Here is a 20,324-nt window from a genome sequence, read left to right as displayed (position 1 = left end):
TGGGAGCCTGCTAGAGATAGGATCCTGGTCTAAATAATCTTCATCTTTTCTGAAGCATGTAATCTAGGTCCTTAAACATAGTAGGTCCTTAATAGATAGTTGTTGAATAAATTTTTTCCCTTAAGTGTTCGGAAACTTGTTTTAAAAAGTACCATATTCCTAGTGGATTCATTCAGTCAGGTGGGTAAAAATGATTCTCAAACTGAGGCGGGACACCTCACTTCTTTACACCTTGAGAGATGTGGAGTTGTCTAGCATCGCTCCTCCATATTCCTCACCCCTCCAAACACTGCTCCCCCCGACCAGAGAAGGCAAAAGACTATTTTAACTCTTTATTTGAAACAAACAATTCCAGAGACAGAAGATTAGTCGTGACAACAGCTTCTCACTACAACACAAGGGTGGGCATGGCTCACTGAAGGGACAGGCCAGGCGCCTCAGGACAATATATACAATTTAAACAGTGGCTAAACTGGTGACAGTTATAAAAACACAAAAAGGAGGCTGGGGAACAGCAAAGCCAACAGGGAAAGAACTGGGTACCCCCTTTGCCAGTCTCTAATAGTTTTCTGGAACTACAAGGGCAAGATGGGGAAGAGAGAAGCACATGTAGGCAGTGGGGGCAGGACCCATGCCCACAGCTCATCACCTATCTTTTGACCACAGATCCCACTCTGCATGACCCGGGGCCCCCACAGGCTTGGCCTGGCTCTTATGATGGGGGAAGAACAAGAGTGGGGAACCCAGCCCCAACCCAAGTCAGAAGGTAGTTTTTGCCTTGGGAATTCTGTCCATTGAACTAAAGGGAGGCAGTTACAGAAGGGGGCTAAGCATGTTGACACCATGGCTCATGCCAACCCAAGATGGCAGAGAGAGACAAACACATAAACCAAGGGGACAGGAGTCTGATCCCCATACTTAGAGTCATTCTCTGCCTTTGAGGAAAAGAAAGCATTTGGAAGTTTTTTAAATTGCAGCACCAAGGGTTGGTGCTTGCGGGGGTGGGGAGGGGGAACAAGGTGGCGAGGAGGTTCCAACAACCAGTTATCTCATGGGAGGGGAAGAGTGTCCAAGCTCTGTGTTTTAGGTAAAAGGTCCCCTCATTAATTCCATAGTTTCTTTCATATCTTTCATACAAGACTCTTGAGTATGGTGCTGGGGAAAAGTAGAGAAGGGAGTGGGCACAGGGCAGAGAAGGCAGCTGGGTTCTTCCCTTGGCCAAACCTAGGAACAAGGGGCTTTACCTATGTGGGATGGGTCAGGAAACCCAAAGCCAACAGGATCACCAGAGCTATTAACACTCCATCTAGAGTCTGGCCCCAGGAGAAGGGGTTTACTCTGAAGCACAAAGAAAATGGCCTAGCTGGTTTTTGCCCATCACCGGGAGACCAGCCCTTGAGTACAGAGGACTGCAGCCCCATGGTTGTCAAGTGGTATGGAAGAAGGTAAAAGCCAAGGGTTCCTAGGGAAGGCAGGGAATGGATGAGTAGAAAAGGGCAGTCAGGGCCCTTCAGAATGAGTAGCATTGGTTCCTGGGCCAGTCGCCCTGTGGGATGTGGCCACAGGACAGACACTGGTGTGAAAGATGGATACAGACAGCACACGCGCTCAGTCCAGGTCTTCCTCCCCAGCACGACCCAGCTCCTCGTAAATCTCACGCACAGCCAGAATGCGATTGAGCATACTCTCCAACATGCTGCGGTCCATGGGGATCACAGAATACCAGAGAGGTGACTCAGCGATGCAGGACCGCTCAGGTTGCAGGTAGAACACATCGTTACGAGTCCGGAGGCTTTCAGGACTGCAATGGTGGGGGTAGGGGTGGTAGGACAAAGATCAGTACCAAGGCAAAGTAGACCCCTTGGGTCCCCGTCCTAATGCCATTCCTGCAAACCCACCAACTCACCATTTTGAGAGATAGAATTCATAGAATTTGACAGGGCAGCGGAGGGGATTCATGCGGTTCTCACGCTGCTCTAAGATAGGGGCTTCGTCTTCTCTCTTCCGTTTCCCAGGACCCGTGTCTAGAGGAGGCAAATGACCTAGACTCATAAAAAGCACAGTCGCAACGAGCCACCTCCACGAGCACAGCCCAGGGCACAGGGGGTAGGCCTCAGGACTCAAAATACACTCTCATAAAGACATAAAGGCAGAAGGGTCGGTCAGTCTCCCCACACCAACCAAATGTCCTTAAGGGTTATGCTCTGCAGTCCTCCCTGATTCTCACTGCTGGAGTCTCTCTTTATAATCTCTGCCAAGTTGATTTCCTGAAGAGGTGATCTCAGAAGTTATACCAACAAACTGACAAAACAGACTCTATTGTAAGGTTTGGCTTGCCTTCCGGGAGAAACAGTGATGGCCCCAGTCCCCAGCACATTAGTACAGGTAGAGGCTCAGGTCCAGAAAAGGGACCTTGGGAACTGCTCTCAGATGCGACAGGATTCCAGGGTCAGAATGGAAACCAAGGTGCGGTTCCTGTTATGCCCAATGGCAAAGAACTATAGAAAGCCTATTATTCACCCTGTCAACTCTCCCCCAGAGCCAAACACACCCAACAGCTTCCTACCTGTCCACCAACCCCCCAAAAAGTAGGCAAGTAAGTAAATTGCCTTGAGACGAGGAAAAGCGGGAAAGAGGCAGCTAGGTGACCTCCTATTGATGCAACAGCCACTGTCCATCAGATTGAAGGACTGGCTGTTTTCACATTTTTTTGCAAATGCAGGAATGGAAGGATAGGGAAGCTAGTGGCAAAGGAGAGGGCCAACCTGGCAGTTATGGTGGAGCATGGAAGGGGAAAGCAGAGAGGGGGGAAAAGCAAAGCAAGGGGCAGCCTCATACCTCGCCCTTTCCTCTGGCGGACTGGGGCATAGTAGCGGATGCTCACCACCTTGGTGGTGCCCCGAGGGGTGGTACACTTGCGGGACTGCCGCACCACATTGGTGAAGGAAAGCTGCATGTGTTCCTCAGCTGTCTGCAGCCCAAAAAACTTAGTGTTGAAGAACATGAGGGTGTTGAGAAGGACAAAGGGCGAGTACACTCCCAGCTGCTTACACTCCCAGAGGTGCTCCTCCTCCACTCGGGAGAACACCGTATCTGCAATGGTCAAGCGGAGAGGCCAGTTAGGAGTGATCGCCTACCCAAACCCAACCACTTCTGATCCCACGTGTCCTGCTCACAGCATTTACCACACCATACTCATTTGGTAAGCGACCGTTGCATATAAAACCCCGACATCCTACTATACTACGCAGTAGGGCTGGATGGTTTGCTTTTGTTTTGTTTGATGGATTGTTTTTTCTAGTTTCCACCTGCATTTGGAGCTTCTCTCACCACCCTCAAATTATAGGCAGGTAGATGTAAACCTTGAGGAGTCCCACAACTTCTTCCTTCTTGCCTTCAATTACCACCCAAATGCAGGCCACCTTGTCTGGTCCCAGACATAGTTCTTCAGACCTGAGTCCTTATCCCCTCCTCATCTTCAAGGACAGGGGCTCCGGCTCCTCTAGCTCTAAACCCTGAGACACCCAGCTACGTGCTCCTGCCCTCAGACCCTTTGTGAAGAGCAGCAGACCGAAGAGCCCAGGACTCTTGGAATGGTATGTTGGAATAATGGAGGACAGGACATAGGGGTTGCTAAGTCCCTGTCCCTTACTGTTGGGGAGGAGTGTGGGCTGCCAGGTACTCAGAGACTTGTTGAGTTCTTGAACGAAAGTCAGGTAGTAAAGGTCCGTGAAAATGTTCACCATTCGGTTATTTTCCAGCAAGTACTGGAGAAAGAAAAACAGATACACATAAAGCTAGACTCTAGGTCCTAGAGGAACGACAATGATGCCAAAAGCCCCAGGCGTGGTGACCTTGATAATTAGGAGACAATTAGGAGACAATTCCTTGATTAGATGACCCAGAGTGCTTTTCCGCAGGTACACCTACAACTCTGAGGTACTGAGGCCTTGCTGAAAGAGGAGGTGGCTTGGAGATGTGTCACAGTTGGTTCTTCACAAGCCCAGACCTCTTGTTAGGTAATGCATGGCTCCCAGTGGGAACTAAACATTACCCTACCACTCAAGGACCCCAGCTCTACCCATCCCTCCCCTCCTAGAATGGGTTTGAGGATTACAATGGGGACCCAGAGAGCAATGAAGACTGCTCCTTGGCCAACAGTCCTGGAACGCAGCTTTGATTTTAGAAGAGTATTGACATATCTTGTCCTGTCTGGAGTAGCAGATGAAAGGCAAGCTGCCTGCTCAGGGTAGGAGATAAGATGAGGAAGAGGGAGTAGGATAGAATCATTTCTGTGGGACCCTGCCTGCTGTGCTGAGAGTGACAGCAAGTGAGGCAGTGTGCAAAGGGTACCTGTTGGATGCCGAGACACAGGTAATAGATACTGTCAGGTTCATATCGTTCGCCGTTGGGTCGAGTGATTTCTCTCACAAACTGGGCCAGACCATAGTTGAGCTCAGCAGCTGAGCAGGCCAGAATATCCTCTTTGATACGCATAGGTTTGGCTGCAGTGATATGTAGTGGAGGTGGATGGGATTAAGGAAACACCACATGGAGAATTTCATTTCACTCCATTAACCCCTTCATCCCTTAGTCATGTCCAGCTCCACAACAAACCCACCAATTACAAAAAGAGCCCTCAGCCTTGAAACCTCAACAGCATCTCCACTTATTCTACAACTCTTCCCCATCTTCAGAGGACACCCTTAAGTGATCACAGCCTTATCACTCCTAGACATCTTTAGCTGAATCACAGCCCTGCCCCTTCTCCCCTTCCCCTCCTCCTCCCCATTCCTGCCTCCCTCCCCTCGGTACTTAGGAACTTACGGCCAAACCGCAGCTCATCACCCTTGCTGGTTTCTCCATTGGCGTATTTTGACTGCACCCAGCACTTCCAAGCATTGACACCATATGAATAGTTGAGTCCAGTACAGCTAGGTTGGCTGCTCATAGAGTCTCGGGAACAGCTCTCCGAAAGCACCAGCCGCTTTTGACCCTGGAGGGGAAGAGAAGGGAGAAGGGGGCAGAGGTGAGGCCAGGGGCACCGTGGGAGCTAGTCAGGACAGTGTTTACCACTGCGGCAGGAGGTGGGGGGAGGGGACTGATGTAAGAACACAGCAAGCTTCCATAGCACAGATTCCCAGGAACAGCTCTGATGACCTTTGAACTGGAAGAGAGCAAAATTTGGCTATATATCAGTATTCACAGTGGTGGAGAAAGGAGGTCAGAGAAGGTCAAACTAAGGCTGCTGACTTGGCTACAAGAGTGTCCCCCACACCCTGCTCTTAGAGCCTCCATCACTCTTCTGTCAAAACAGCAGCCCCAGCGCTCACCTTCCTCATGGTTCGGGGTAGGTCTTGTTCAGTAGACACATCCTCAGGCCCTACCAGGCCACAATCAAAGAGGAAGTCTACGCTGGGGTTAATGTCCAAAGGATCTGTTAGAGAGGAAAGGAAGAAGAAATCAATTTTTTAAGATCTCAACCCTGTAGTCTTCCCACCCCACTCTGCTACTTGTCTACTTGCCCTGAGATGAGCCTCCCAGACCGCTTCGTTGTACTCAACAGGAACCAGCAAAGCTATACCAAGAACATGCTCAGAGGCACACAAAAACTCACAACAATGGGAATGTTTGTAAGGTTTCATCTTAACCTGAAACATGGTTAAGATGGTACATTTTATGTTATGTGTTTTTTACCACAAAAATTTTTAAAAAACCACAAACACACAAAAAAAACAAGACTCAAGTATAAAATAGTGCACCTGTCCCAGCATCTCTGGCACTACTCCCTGTGAGAGTCCTCTGTCGCACGGTCATAAGGAGCACTATTTAGGGTCATACTCAGGGTCACAAGGAACACTGCTTTCCTGATGGCACAAAAGCTACTGTACTCAGTGGGCACGCCTCGAATCCTACTCACTCTTGGGGAAATCCGCTTCCAAGTCTTGCCCAGGCTCATCCAAGACATTGGCCATCTTGACAGCCATGGCCAGGACATCATCTCGAGCCGGGCCAAACAGGTCACAGTCTTCCAGAAGTCCCTCTGCGCTCTGGTTGCTCACAAGATCTGGAAAGCAGAGAAGTTGGCTTAGTCACTGCAGCTCCTGCCTAGCACCCTCACAGGCTTTCAGGGGCTAATCCCAATGACTTCCCCATCCCGCTAGGTACCAAGATCACCATTCTCCACCCCTTAGGCAGAGACAGACTGGTAGTGCCCTGTCTCCCTCATCGCTGCTGTCCATGGCATACCACAAAGGTCAGATGAGGCCTTGTCTAACTCCTCAGCCTCTGCAATCATTTCTGCCATAGCCAGGATGTCGGCCTCCAAAGGGTTGGAAGGGATCTTCACCTTCAGCTCCTCAATAGTCTCCACAATCTTGTCTGTGCTCTCCAAGGTAGTGGGCAGGAACATGGGCACAGGCACCTGGAGGCACAAATCCCAACTACACACCAAGAACCACACCAGTGGATGAGAGGGATAGCTGGTGAGAGTAAGGGTGAGGGGTAGGTCTCAATCCTGGAACGGTAAAGGAGGATCCTGCCAGGAAGGGCAAGGAAACTTACCGGGATAGGCATTGAAAAAGGCACCGGGACTTTCTGGCAGTACAGATGCATAGGCACTGGCACAAAGATGGGCACTGGGATGGGTAGCACAATCACCTGTGGCTTCCACTCTTCTGCTGACAAGAGAGGGGTCTTCTCAGAGCCCCTGCTAGACGGGTGACACCTGACCCAGGACCTGATGCTTGCTTGTCACCCTCAAAAGCTCTAACACATGCTCAGTGTCACAAACTGCTCGAGCCAAATGTTGAGAGACAATTCTCTGATTCTAGGACAATAATACACATGATATTTCAGCCACCTAAGAAACCCCCTTGTCCAGCTCCCAGGCACAGGGCTGGAGGCCTAGGACTATGGAATACAGCCTGTGGCATCCAGGTACCCTGGCTCACCTGTCTGACTCCCTTTGGATTTCATCTCCACCTTGCAGGAGATCCCCCGATTCTGCATCAGTGGCTTACACATGGCAGCTTTGTTTTTGCGGGGTGTTGCTGGGGGCGGTGGGGGTGGAGGAGGGGTGGGAGCAGCGGGAGCAGATCGGGTCTTCACAAGGATCTGCAGAGACAAAGGAACGTTAGTGCTGCCAACTGTGGTACCCTCCTCTGAGACCATCCTCCCCCTCGGCTTGTGCCCTGACCTTGCCCAGATTCCCATTTTCCTCTGGGGTCTTCACGGTGTTGCTATTCTCCACTTTGGTTTGAGAGGGTGTCTGGGGCTTCGATTCAGGAGACTGACCTGTAGATCAAAACAAATGAATGCTCTCATGTGAGAAACCAGCTCTCCGTTTTCCTCACCCCTGTTCCAGGAGAGCTTCATTAAGAGGTACACTAAATGTGAATGAGAAGTCTAGAATTTCTCCTCCACACCACCTCAGATCTACTCTTCTCTAGGCACCGGCAACAGCGGCCAAGAAGATTCTTTGCTCCTGGCTGCCAAGAAGAATGAAAAATACTACAGTTTCCCCAATAATCCATAATTTGAGACCTTCCATTTAGATGGTCCTCAGGAGTTTGGTACCGCTGGAGTGGCAGAGGGGCCAGGGTAACATTCTAGAAACAACAACAGTCTTCAGTCTTACTAAAGGTAGAGCTTACGCTGATACTTCCTTCTCTCTGAAAACTAACCACAGCCCCCACATGCCCCATTCTATCTGGGTAAGAACTCATTCCCTAAAAATACATCCTTTATAGAAAATCAGTAGACTCTAACTCTAAGAACCTTTATACAAGACTCCCCCTAGTACCTGCACAGTCCAGAAGCTAAAAGAGAACACAGTGCCAGGAGCTCTGGCCAGGGATAGGTGAAAGCAAAAGAAGAAGAAGAGAGGGGCTGGGCCCAGGATTAGAAGAGTCCAGGCCAGTTCTAACAGAATGTGCCCCCTGGCTGGGACTCACTGTTCAGGAGGCTCTCAGGCCCACTCTGAGTATCCAAGTTGGGTTGGTTCTGCTGGCTGTAGAAGCGCAGCAGACACTGTTGGTTGCAGAAATGACGGATCTGCCCACGCCAGTGGATGGTCTCCAGCAGCTTTCCCTGGCGCTTACAGGCATGGCACCGCGCAGCCTGAGGGTGTCAAAAGGATGGTCAGACCTGCCTCCCTAAAATGGCCTCAGCCCTTTGCCTTGGGATAAGCCATGTTGCTCCCCTTGGAGGCTGGGCCAGCTGGAGCCCCCTCCCTGGAGATCGCAGCACAACAGCCCATGCTCCCTGCCACCCTTCCCTCTTCTCTAACATGTCGCCCCCTTACCTTGCAGTACCACAGTAGGTACTTGCTCTTACAGTCCTCGCTGCAGAAGTCCCAGGTGCTGCCATCCAGTTGCTCGGTGACTCCACGCTGGCAGGTCTGGGAGCAGTAAGTACAAGTGATACAGCACAATCCCAGCTTCTTAGTGAAGTCTTGTTTGTACAGCAGCACACAGCCTGGAAAGAGGGCAAGAGGGAGCGGTCCAAAGATCTCCACGGGCATGAGACCCGACCTCTTCAAAGTGGTACACCTGAAACCTCTAACAGCCTCTCGCACCCAAAGCCATAGGATTGACGGGGGTAGAGCACCCTGAGCAGAAGGCCCTTGCCCTATGGACTGCATTCCAAGCCTTCCTTCTTTCCCAACCATTCTCCCCAGCCGTGAGGTACAGGGCCTTCTGCCCCTTCCCCATTCCTTACCTTCGCTGCAGAAGCTCTTCTCTACCCCACTGAATCGGAGTTTCTCATGTAGGAGCTTCTCCTGTCGGCAATGCTCACACTGGGACACCACACCCCGAAGCCGCTTGAAATCCTCACAGCAATCACGGCAGCAGAACTGGAACACCTGGTCCTGGGATGAGGGCACAGGGCGGGGAGGACAGAGCTGTGACATCTGGACTCGGTGAGAGCCAAGTGGAAGGACCCCTTCAGACAGAGGTCTGGTTGTGTGGCAAGGTGTGAGTAGGGGTGGGGTCTTACCTGCCAGTCCAAGACCTCAGGCTTGCCACTGAAGAGGCTGTGGCAGTAGTGACAGCTCAGGTGAATGCCCCCCTCAGGGCTTGTGCGCTGGAGGGAAGGAAGACAAGTAAGGGAGGGGCAAGATGTGTGTGGTGGTGGGGAGGGGAAGTTAGGCTTGTTCTTTGCCCTGCCCAGGCCTACCTATCCCGATTCTCATACCCTCTCTATGTCGCCACACCCTTTATCCCTGGTCCAGGGTCTGGAGTACCTGGAACTTGGTCCAGCAGCTGGGGCTGCAGAATTGGTAGACTGTGCGATCAACCTTGTTGTAGTAACAGGGGTCAGAGAGGCTGCGGCGGCAGAAGCTGCAGGGTCGGGGAGGGCCTGGGGCATAGAGAAAGGGAGAAAGAGAAAGAGAGAGAGAAAGAGAGAGAGAGAGAAAGAGAGAGCACACAGAAGGTGTAAGGCAGTGCAGAGATGGAACAGGAAATCCACGGGAAGATGTGGTTGGGGCTGAGGTCGGGCAGCAGGGATTACTTTAGAAGAGGGGAGTATGGGAGGTAGAAAGAAGGCCAGCAGGGGTCTCAGAGAAGAGGGCTTTGCACCTACCAGTGAGCCCTGCCTGCTTCACTTTGTAAGAGGTGGTGCAGCACAGGGAACAGAACAAGCTGGTCTTGCCATTACGATCCACATGTGATAGCATCTCAAAGTTCTTACACAGGGTCTTGCACCAGACACAGGGGTACACACGTGTGTTTTTCTGTGAGGATGGGGAAGGAGAGGCTGAGGCTGGATTTGTCCCTTCACTTTTATTTTTTAAATTTTTAAAACATGAAATATTTCAGGCATACAAAAAAGTATAGATGATGATGTAACAAAGACCTGTGTATCCACCAGCCAGCTTCAAAAATAAAACATAACAGATACAATTGAAACCCCTTTTATTTGTTTTATTCCTCCCAGCCCTCGACCCATCAGGCACCTTTATTTATCACCCAGGAACCTCACCCCCTTCCACAGCCCTCTAATGTATTACTCCCTCGGCCCCACCTTCTTGTACGCCCCCAAGCAGGTTGTGTTGCAGAACCGCTTTTGTTGGCCCTCGTGGAAGAGGAGCTCAGGCCCAGGGCTCCCGGTCTTGGTGTAGATGTAAGCCCCGCACTGGTCACAACAGTTGGTTTTCAGTCCCTTGTTGGCCCGGAATTTGGAGAAGCAAGAATCGCTGCAGAGCCGGTGCACCACGCTGCCATTGCTGACCTCATGCAGGACCTGCCACACACACACACACACACCCTGAGCCAGGGCCTGACCACCACCACCCACCCCAATGCAAGGACGGCCCACCCCACTTCACCCTAGACCTTCACAACAGACAGTGGGCCCAGGGACCACCCAACCTGCACATCAGGCTGCCGACTTGATGGTGAGGTCCTGGGAGGCAAGGAAGGCCAGCTGCACAAAACCTGGAGAAGCTCTATCCTTGAACACGCTCCCTCACGATGGCTGCCTTTCCTCCCCACCCCCCTCTTCCACAGGGCCTGGCTCCTGCAGCCCCAGGATTGCAGGGGCAGGTCAGGGCTGGCCAGGCTCTGTACATCAGCCCCTATCGAGCTTCCTCACCTCTCCAGTCTTCTGGCATATGCTGCAGCGAGTGGCATCGGCGGGATCCCCAGACTGGGGGATCGGGCGCTGCTGCTGGGCCTCATACAGGGAGAGGCAGACAGACGTGCAGAACTCATGGAAGGAGCCTCCTGAACCAGTCTGCGCCACAACTGAGTCCTTGGTGTTCCAGATCTCCCTGGAGGTGGGAACGGGTTTGAATATTCACTCAGTACCACCCTCTCATTTTATCAGCTTCTGCCCTTCCTCTGAGATCAATGACCACAGAGCCGAATACTCTTGGATCATCTCCCTAAACTGACCCTCTCTCCCAGTTCCATTCTGCTAGGTTCTTGCCAACACAGTCTCTGTTCCACCCGTTATTCCCGGCCTGATCTCTGCCCTCCCCACACCCTGGGACCCTCACGTACTTCTTGCAGAAGGTACAGGTCTTTTTGCCTGAGGGCTTCTTGGAGAAAGTGGTGAGACAGGATGAAGAGCAGAAGAGCTGAGGCAGCCCCTTGCGCTGGTAGGCCGTCTGCCCCTTCTGCAGTGGTGTCCGGCAATGTGCACAAGTCATCTTGGTGCCTACCGAAGAGCGCCCAGCCCTTTGTGCCACGCTTGAGCGTAGGGACATGCGAGGAGAGCGCCGGGGCCGGAATGGCACAAAGTCTTCATCGTTGGGGTCATCTACCATGGCATCAGAATCCTCATCTGACACTGGAACTGAGGAAGTGGGGAGAGGGGCAGTGAGAAAAGGCTACCGGACCAGGTCTCCAACCATCCCCAGAACAACAGATAGCTCAGCTGATACTGGGATCCCCATCCCCATAGTTCTTGCCTTTACAACCCCTTCCCCCGCCCTTTCATGGGTATCTTAAGCCACTGGTGTCACTCCCCCTTAGTTACTCTGTAATCTCCCAGGGAGAGGAAGGGAGGGCTCTAAGTGAGAAGATGCGGGGACAGGGATGGCAAAGCTGAAACAGGAAACTCCATTCTCACTGCTCTTGTTTTCAATTTCCCCACTGCCCCTGGTTCCCATGCCAACCCAGAGCAGAGACAGGCGCTTCACACTCCGTATGGCTCCACACTACAGGAGCCAGGAGATCCAAGGCCCGCCACATCCCACTCGGTCACACTTCCTCAAGTCCTACTCACTGCTCTCAGTGGAATCCACAACCTCAGGTTTTGGAGGCTCTACTCTTCTAACGCGCTCGCTTCTCTTCTGTACCTTGGAAACATGGGGAGGGGAGGAAAGCTGACACCAGGGGCAGGATAAAGGGCCAGCTGCACTAGTACAGGGTTTGGGTGGGGGGATACAGAGATGGGAGGGGGAAAAGAGAGTAGGGACCCTTGGCCCAGCCCTTAGGAGGAGGGATAAAAAGGAGGCTGGACTTTCTCTTTAAGAAGCAGTAGACATAAGGGCTCCCTCCCTCCTCCTAACTCTCCTCACACACACCCTCCACAGAACAACATCTGGGAGGGAAAATGAAGGGTCTGTCCTTCCCAGAGCTATAGGGGGAACCAGACTCCTTCCAACCCCCTCCCCCCTCACCCTTTCAGGCGGCTTCTCACTTGCCTTCCCAGTCAGGCCATCTCCTGCAAAGGAAGCAAAAAGCAGCCTAAATCTTGAGCCTGCCCTCACCACCCCCTCCCTGGCTCAACCCCCGCCTCCATTCCTGGGGAAGAACTTACTCAAAACTGAAAGGGAAAACTTGAGTGCCTGTGGCTTCTTGGGGCCCCTTTCAGGGTTACCTACTTTGCACTAAGGTGGGGTGGGGGCAGCTATTCTCCATGAAAAAAAAAATCCTACCCTTCCCACCAGCTTTCTGTCCCAATCACTGAGAGTCAAATTAACACCTTTCATCGAGAATTTATAGTTTACCAACAAAAACAAATGCAAGCACCCAAGGATAGCAAGGGGAAAAGGAAGCATTAATGAATGGGTAGGTTCCCCTGGACTCAGGCGGTTACATAAGCCCTAAGACCCTGTGTTGCAGCCTGGGAGAGGCATACCACTAGGCAGCACAGAGGAGAAATGAGAGCCTCTCAAGTCTAGGCTGTCTCCCCCCTATCAGAGACACAATCCTAGGCCCTGCATTTCTATCATTCCCTTGAAACTACTATGCTGTTGGTGGCTCCAAACCTAGTTATCATTCATCAAACCCAGAAACCCCACTTTCATCTAGAACAAAACAGCTGGAAAAACCTTAGAACCAAGAAGCCTGGTCTCTTCCCCAAAACTTGAAGGAAGGACCCTGGCACCAAAAGCCCACTGGGGTAAAAAAAAAGGGAATCTGTCTCACCAAATCCACTCTTCCCAACCCACCCCCCGAAACCTCACCCCTATTTCTCCCCCACAGCTGCTGAGCTTCCCCCACCCCTACTTCCCTTAATTTTCTCCACCACCCTCCACTCCTCCCTTCCAAATCCCCAACTCCTTCTCCATACACATCCCTACTCTTATCTCTCCACCCTCCTCCTCCTCCCCTACTCCCTTCCCAAACATACAGCCATCCCTCCTTACCCTCACCCTCAATTCTCTAGCTGATTAGGCAACCTACCTGGTAAGGAAGGGTGTGCAGGGGGGCTAGGGCCCCCAGGTTTGGTCTGAGAACTGTTGATTCCATCCCCTAGAGTCTCTCCCACTGAAGGGCTGGGGGGGCCATTTGGGCTCTGTGGCTGCCCTTGGGGAAGCTCCTCTTCCTGCCCAGTGGAGCCCCTTCTCCCTGTAGCTACAGAGGTGGTCTCCTCCTCTTCAATATGGGGGGACTGCAAGGTTATTGGAGAATCTGGAGCTAAAGGCTCTAGTAGCTCCTCCGGTGAAGAAGGATGTGCCCCAGCCCCTGGGTCAGGTGGCACCACCTCAGGGGTCTGACCCCCTGGTCCAGGCTCTAGGGTCTGATCGCCTGCATCCCATGCAAGGGTCCCCTCAGGACCATGGTCCACTTCTGGGGGGGAGGGGGCTTTATAGAGCAGCCCCCCCAGCCCCAGCAGCTCAGTGGCTCCATCCAGGACTCCAGGGTCTTTTTCCAGGCCAGCAGGAGTATCAAGCAGGTCCAGGGCTCCTGAGGATGGAGAAGGGCCAGGGGGGGCCCATCCTCGAGTTGGGGCAGTCTGGGATTCCAGTAGATCCTCTCCAAATTCCATGTCTACTGGAAGGTCTCCAGCCAGGGGCTTCTCTGGCAGGGTCAATGGGTCAAACGGACTGGGGAAATCACTGGGGTCCATGAGGATGACTGGATATGGGCTGTAGATTAGGGGTAGAAGAGGGGGTAGAAGAGGTGGTCTTCGCCAGAATTCCTTCTTATATTGGCTCTGGGACACACCCCATCATCCACTTGGATTTGTTATGGGCAGCCCCACCACAACCGACAAGCATTTCCACAGGCTTTAGTCCAAATGACCACTCCCCCCTCCCCCCCACATACAGCGCCCCCTGTGGGGAGAGGCGTTCCCACCTTGGCCCTGTGCCCACAGTCGCAAGGCAGTCGGTCGTCCCACCCGCATGCCTGCCCCCACCACCCCACTGCAACTCCCAGTTCCCCTCCCCCCCCTTACCTTTTACCACCCCCAACTCGGGCTGAACACCCCCTTAGAGTCTCCCAGGGCCGGCGCCAGCAGGAGCCTTTCCCGCCCCCGCGATCTCAGTTTCTATCCCCTCCCCTCTGTCCTAGAGCCCCCCAGCTTCTCAGTCTTTAACCCACTCCTGTCTGGCCCCACCCCCACCCCCCACCCCGCGTTGTATGGTCCTCCCTCAGCCCTTCCCTCGCCCCCACAAACTGCCCTTCCTAACCCCTCCCCCAGTTACCTTTCAGGGTCGCCCACTTCCTCAGCTCCGTCCCCCTTTCCCATTGCTCCTCCAGTTCCTCCTTCTCCTGTTGCCCACCCCCCACCTCAGGCATTTACAGGAAGACATTTTGGAGCTACGATCTCTCCTCAGACCCCCCTCCCAACTACTGCGAGATCCCGCCTGCAGGTTCGGTTCGGCTTGATTAGGCCCGACCCCTACCTGAGGCAGGGTTAGTGTAACGGCTACAAGCCTAGAACTGCAGACAGCGACGGCCCCGCGCTCCTTCTCCACCTCCCTCCCTAGCAGCCGGGACAGGGGTCGCGGCCCCTTTAAATGGCAGCGCCGCTCACAGCGCCCAGCGCTCTGCACCAGGCGGGCGGGCGGCGCCAGCAACCAACCCCATTGGCTGGCTCGAGGAGGGGGCTCGCGAGACAGTGCCGGCCCCCGGCGCGAGACTCCCAGCCCAGTGGCCGCCTGGAAATTGCGGAGTGGAGCACAGTCGTTGGAGATGGAGCTTGAGCCCCCGCCCGGGGCCCCGTTAGTTGAGGAGGAAAAGATAGCCTCTGGAGCTTTGAAGGCCGCCCCCGGGAAAGGCGGCACCCCCTTTCCACCGAAGGGCCGAGTACACTAACCCATAAAAAACAGATCTACGCACCTGCTTCCCTTACCTGGATCAAGAGTCTGGCCCCTTCACACCCGTGCCCGCCCTACCTCCTGGAGCCCACTCTACCCGTGATCCCCTCCTCTCATTCAAATGGTTCCCGGTCCCCTCCCCCTCCCCCTGTCTCTCTTCGCTTCCCACTCGTGTTCAACCCCCCAGCGTCCGCCCCCCTCAGCAGTCCCTACCTACGCCATGCAGCAGGCGCCTGCCAGGATTACCCTCCCCCCAACCCCACCTCTCCGGGGCCCGCCCCCTGAGCGACTGTTGGGGTAATGAGTGACAGCGGAGGGTGGGGGGAGGCAGGGACCCAGACCTCACGTGCCCCTCCTCCCCTTGTCTGCAGCCTCGGGCCCCCTTAACCATTCTGGGAGTCACAGTTGTAGGGTGTCTTAAGCTGGGTCTCCAGCCACCTAGGGCGGGTTAAATGGCTCTGGCTCAGTGACAACGCCTATGCAGTAACCGTTACTGCCTGATGACCCCAGAACCAGGTCCTGCAAAGACACTCCCCCACTCCCTCAACGGTCTTAGGGTAAGTTCTGGGATCTTCTCCCTGAGTCTTCCAGCAGGAGCTTTCTCTATTATCTCTTCAGTAGTTTTCCTCACCAAGGCCGACAGCTCTTATTTCCTTTCTCTGTCTCTGTCTCTCCCTCTCCTTATCCTTCTCCCTCTCCCTCCCTCCCTCTCTCTTTCTGTCCTGTCTGTCTCTTTCCTCCCTCTCTCTCGCTCCTTGGCGCGCACTCTCTCTCCTGGTCTCTTTTTGTCTCCGTCTCTGTCTCTCTGCCTCTCATATGCACGAGCACGCACGCGCGCGCGCACACGCTCCCCCTCCTGGAAGGTCCTTAGCATGTGGGTGTGGCTGAGGTTGAGGCTAGAGAAGTGGGGTAGGGGGAGGGGGCACTAGCATTAGGCCTTCGGCTTTAAAAAATGTGTGCCAGGATTCATTCTCAGTCCCCATTATAGTTAGAGCACTTTACAGTCCCCGCTCCCCACTTCCCCCCTCCAACTCCTATGGGCTGGAGACCCCCTTAATATCTGAGATAGTAGAGAGGCTAAGGCTGGAAGGGAGCCCTGCCACAGATTTAAGAACACTATGGGTTTGGTGTCCATTGCCTACTCTAGCCTGCCTCTTTGCTCTGGGCCTTTCTTCCTTCTCACACTAAGCCTCTCCTAGCCTTATGGTCCTTGGGAGTTTTATCCTTCCTTGTCTCATTCACTTTCCCAGAAACCTTATCCTTTCTGACTTCCCACATGGCCTTGAGGTTATCTTTGCTCTCTCGTATATACAGAGATAAAAGCAAGAGTTTTCCCCTTTAGGTTTCCCAAACTCAGCTTTCTCTTTATCTCAACCAGTATTCTGTGTACCCATCTCCCACCTTCTGCTTATTTCTATGTCCCTGTACCTCCCTTTGCATTTTCAATTTGTTCCATCTCAGTTAGGCCACCTCTTTCTTTTGTATTGCCTGCCCTTCTCACAAGACATGCTTGGATCCTTGACTGCTCTTGTAGAGGATGCCTGGTTTCAAGTTGAGGGGAGACCATCTAAGGGGGGTTAATGGTGTGTTATTAATTCAGAAACAGTGTGGTGGCATAAAAGTGTGTGGGTTCTAGGGACAGACCAGGATTCTAATCTCAACTCTGCCCACTTTTTAGCCAGTTGACTTTGGACAAGTCACTTGTCAAGTCACCAGGTCTTAGTTTTCTCATTTTTAAAACAGAGATAAGAAAACCATCTAAATGTCCAATAATAGGGGATTGGTTAAATCAATTTTGGTTATAGTCATACAACAGATGTGGTCATTAACAACTACATTTTAAAAAACTAATGACACAGAGCACAGGATTTTTAGAGTAGTGAAACTATTCTGTATGATACTATAATGGTGGATGCATGTTATTATACATTTGTCAAAACTCATAGAATGTACAATACCAAGAGTTAACTCTTATGTAAACTATGGGCTTTGAATGATAATGATAAGTCAGTGTAGGTTCATCGAGTGTAACAAATGTATCACTCTGGTGAGGGATGTTGATAGTCAAAGGGAGGCTGTGCATGGTGGTTGGGGGGGCAGGCAGTATGTGGGAACTCTGTACTTTCAGCTCAATTTTGCTGTAAACTAAACTGCTCTAGGGGCCGGCCCGGTGGCATAGCGGTTAAGTTTGCATGCTCCACTTCGGCGGCCTGGGGTTCACAGGTTCGCATCCCAGGCGTGGACCGATGCACCACTTGTCAAGCCATGCTGACAATGTTATATAATGTTACATTTTTTTTAAAGGAGTTAAAATATGAAACTAACTTTGTAGAGAAATTCTATGTACATGTATGCATAGAAAAAGACTGGAAGGAAATATTGGCGATAATAATACCTCATAGGGATGCTATTAAGATTAAGTGAGATGTACACTTGCTTGACATATAGCAGGTGTTTAACAGATACTGGTTACTATTATCATAAAAGAAATATATCTGACTTCATACGTGGTCTGGGACTTCACAGCTTGGAGCCTTCATATCTTTAAAATAAATAATTTATTTTTCGTCTTTGACTAAGCCAAGAGTGCCCACAATTGATAGGTTTGAGTATGTATCAGCCACAGATGAAAGGCTCTAACATAGAATGGGCTGATATTGGGGGGACAGGGTGTTAGGTAAGAGTGTGGCCTGCAATTCAACACTACTGTTTTCAGCGTTATCATAGTTACAGCAACATAGTATTCAGTTCTGTTCCTTCTTATTCACTGTTTGTAAAGCACCCCTAAAGTGCTGTAAGCACTATAAGACATGTAAAAACTCAGTCCCTGTCCTCGTAAGAGCTCTTTCATTTTATTCTGATACAAAACTTTAAATAAATATTTGCTACAACAATTTTGGAAAGCATAGAAAGTCTCAAGAAGAAAGCGATAATCACTTATATCCTATTACACCTGGAGATAACCACTACTCTTTTTGATGTATATCTTTCCAGTCCTTTTTTTTGCATACATATTTTTTACAAAATTGGAATTATCTTGTACAATATGTTTGTAATCATCATAGACCAGTTCATACTGGCTCTCTTATATCCTATTATATCAATAACAATGTTGTATCAAAAGTTGTTTTGCAGGGGTAACGAGCAAAAACTGCAATTCATGTAGCTGGAGCATGCTCAGAAGATGGAAACCTTGTCCTCAGATGACCTCAAGCTGCCTAGGAACCAAAAGTTCCCCAACTACAAAACTCAATGTAAAGAAAATCCAGAATGAAGAACCTAGTAAGAAGCGAGGGGTCCCTTGATTTGTAGCACGTTGGACTTATAAAACTGTTACACTCCCACCCTCCAATCAGATTCCACCAAGTTAGCATTTTGTATAACCACTCCCAACTCCTTAAAAGTCTGTCCCCACTTCAGCTTGGGGAGACAGCCTTGCCTCGTGTCTCCTTGCTGATCGGCCATGCAATAAAGCTCTTTCTTCTCTCAAAAGCTGGTGCTGTAGTATTGGCTTCGATGCGCATTGGGCATCTAGCCTTTGCTCGGTAACAAATTTGGCAACCACAAAAGGACTCTTGGTCTCTTGACCACCTGCTTGAAGCTCGGTGGTCCCTCAGTGGGGCACTGGCCCTTGTTGTCAACCCTGAGTGGCCACCTGGACTGTTTTAGTCTGGAGGTTCAACTTTCAGGATGCTGCTTCCCCACTGCAGCACCACCAGCTCTTCGGTGCTACTTTGACTTTTTTATTTTTTATTTACTTTAGGTGAGGAAGATTGGCCCTGAGCTAACATGTTGCCAATCCTCCTCTTTTTGCTGAGGAAGGTTGGCCCTGGGCTAACACCCATGCCCATCTTCCTCTACTTTATATGAGGGGTGCCTGCCACAGCATGGCTTGAGAAGCGGTGCGTAGGTCTACACCTGGGATCCAAACCTGTGAACCCTGGGCCGCCAAAGTGGAGCACGTGAACTTGACCACTATGCCACCAGGCTAGCCCCACTACTCTGACTTTTGAGAAAAGAAACCACTTCTGGATCAAGAGGTCTCTGGGTGAGTAACACTAAGAAAGCGACTGTCCCTTACCTTGTCTCTCTGGTTTGATCCCCTGGAAATATAAGTTTGACTTGTATTCTAGGGAATCATGGTGAGCTGAGTCCGGAATCTTGGGCCTGGACCTGGGATAATTAGATACAGGATAAAAGGTTCACTCATGAGTTGCTCCTGGTAATCTGGTTCTGAGTACTCCTGGTTGGTAATCTGGCTAGCATTCCGATCTATGTTATAGGTAGAACTGTATTGTGTATTATTGTGTATTAATGTTGCTTGTCTAAATTGAATTGGCTATTTGGAGACTGAGTTTCTTGGTGACCATAACAAACTCCCTTTAGGAATTAACTTTATGAGGGTCTTCTGACTCTGTCCTTTGGGACGTTCCCAGGTTACTGGGGACTTTACAGAGGTGTTGGGGCATCTGCCCATGATGTGTAATGGCCTCATAGGGAACCCCCCCCAAAGAATATACTTTACTGAACCTTCATAGTTCACAACAAAGCAATCAGCAGCAGTAGCTCTGGGGCTCACTTGCCTGAACTTTGTTGGTGTCGGGACATGTACAGGAAACCCTGGTCATTCTTGGGGAAGTTGTTCCTGCAAGCACCACACTATCAGAACGTAAACACCATCCCCAGAAAGACCTTGTTTGTTGCGCCACCTAGGAAAAAGCTCCTCTAAAATGGGAAATGTAAATGGTACACCTAATTGCAGCCCATTGGGCTACATTCTTCAAAATTGGGTGATGTTCAGTTATAAGCCCATAAAGAAAAAAAGAATGATTTTCTTTTCTAACATGGCCTAGCCCCAATACTCATTGGGGTCAAATGAGGTGTGACCTGAGAATGGGTCTTTGAACTATGATACCATCTTGCAATTAAACCTATTCCATAAAAGGGAAGAGAAATGGGATAAGATCCCCTATGTGCAATCTTTTATGTCTTTATATCAAAATCAGAATTTGCAAAAGAGATGTAAAATCATGATTCAGAGGGAGGAACCACAGAGAAAACCTGTCCTTCCAGAATCAAAGTCAGAGGATGACCTTGTCCTTCCTCATTTGCTATCGCCCATAGTGCCTCAACGTATGCTGGGGGCATGGTTGGAGAGGACCAGGAAGGGCACAATAAACCCCCTGAAGCTGCGGCTTAGCTTTGTACCCCCCTTTACCCAATAGTCAGAAAGGAATGGTTTCCCCTCCTCATAACCATCAGGGTACTCAATTCGGCCCAGGGAACACTCCACCCCAGGCAGGGCAATTCCCATTAAGGC

General features: G+C 51.2%; 1 protein-coding gene across 9 annotated transcripts; it reads right to left on the bottom strand.

The window, feature by feature from the left end:
• Positions 1 to 318: 318 nt before the first annotated feature.
• ZMYM3 (zinc finger MYM-type containing 3) lies at positions 319 to 19,107 on the bottom strand. 9 transcript variants are annotated; one of them, XM_087427602.1, is made up of 25 exons: positions 19,086 to 19,107; positions 13,143 to 13,828; positions 12,134 to 12,177; positions 11,737 to 11,809; positions 11,010 to 11,304; positions 10,600 to 10,777; positions 10,030 to 10,248; positions 9,589 to 9,739; positions 9,248 to 9,363; positions 9,001 to 9,087; positions 8,722 to 8,872; positions 8,306 to 8,478; positions 7,956 to 8,121; positions 7,199 to 7,296; positions 6,954 to 7,116; positions 6,565 to 6,680; positions 6,250 to 6,424; positions 5,921 to 6,067; positions 5,334 to 5,437; positions 4,828 to 4,996; positions 4,354 to 4,505; positions 3,653 to 3,767; positions 2,839 to 3,093; positions 1,907 to 2,024; positions 319 to 1,801 (listed from the first exon to the last, which is right to left on the bottom strand). In XM_087427602.1, exons 2-25 carry the CDS (start codon positions 13,807 to 13,809, stop codon positions 1,609 to 1,611), a joined length of 4,125 nt encoding a protein of 1,374 aa, XP_087283728.1. In that variant the 5' UTR covers positions 13,810 to 13,828; positions 19,086 to 19,107; the 3' UTR covers positions 319 to 1,608. The 9 variants fall into 9 exon arrangements, with proteins under 9 accessions (XP_087283728.1, XP_014650379.1, XP_014650377.1 ...); XM_014794893.2 differs by lacking the exon at positions 19,086 to 19,107 and adding an exon at positions 15,218 to 15,240; XM_014794891.2 differs by lacking the exon at positions 19,086 to 19,107 and adding an exon at positions 14,591 to 14,733.
• Between the last annotated feature and the right edge of the window lie 1,217 nt (positions 19,108 to 20,324).

The sequence above is a fragment of the Ceratotherium simum genome, chromosome X (assembly GCF_057802395.1).
Source record: "Ceratotherium simum simum isolate JZ-2026a chromosome X, ASM5780239v1, whole genome shotgun sequence".
NCBI lineage: Eukaryota > Metazoa > Chordata > Mammalia > Perissodactyla > Rhinocerotidae > Ceratotherium > Ceratotherium simum.
This window is presented reverse-complemented; position numbering and strand designations above follow the sequence as displayed.

Coding starts and splice junctions, on each gene's coding strand:
- ZMYM3 (XM_087427595.1), bottom strand. CDS start 14,433: ATGGGAAAGGGGGACGGAGCTGAGGAAGTGGGCGACCCTGAAAG. Junction 11,810..12,133: donor GTGAGAAGCCGCCTGAAAGG/GTGAGGGGGGAG, acceptor CATGTTTCCAAG/GTACAGAAGAGAAGCGAGCG. Junction 3,768..4,353: donor TGTGTCTCGGCATCCAACAG/GTACCCTTTGCA, acceptor TTCTTTCTCCAG/TACTTGCTGGAAAATAACCG.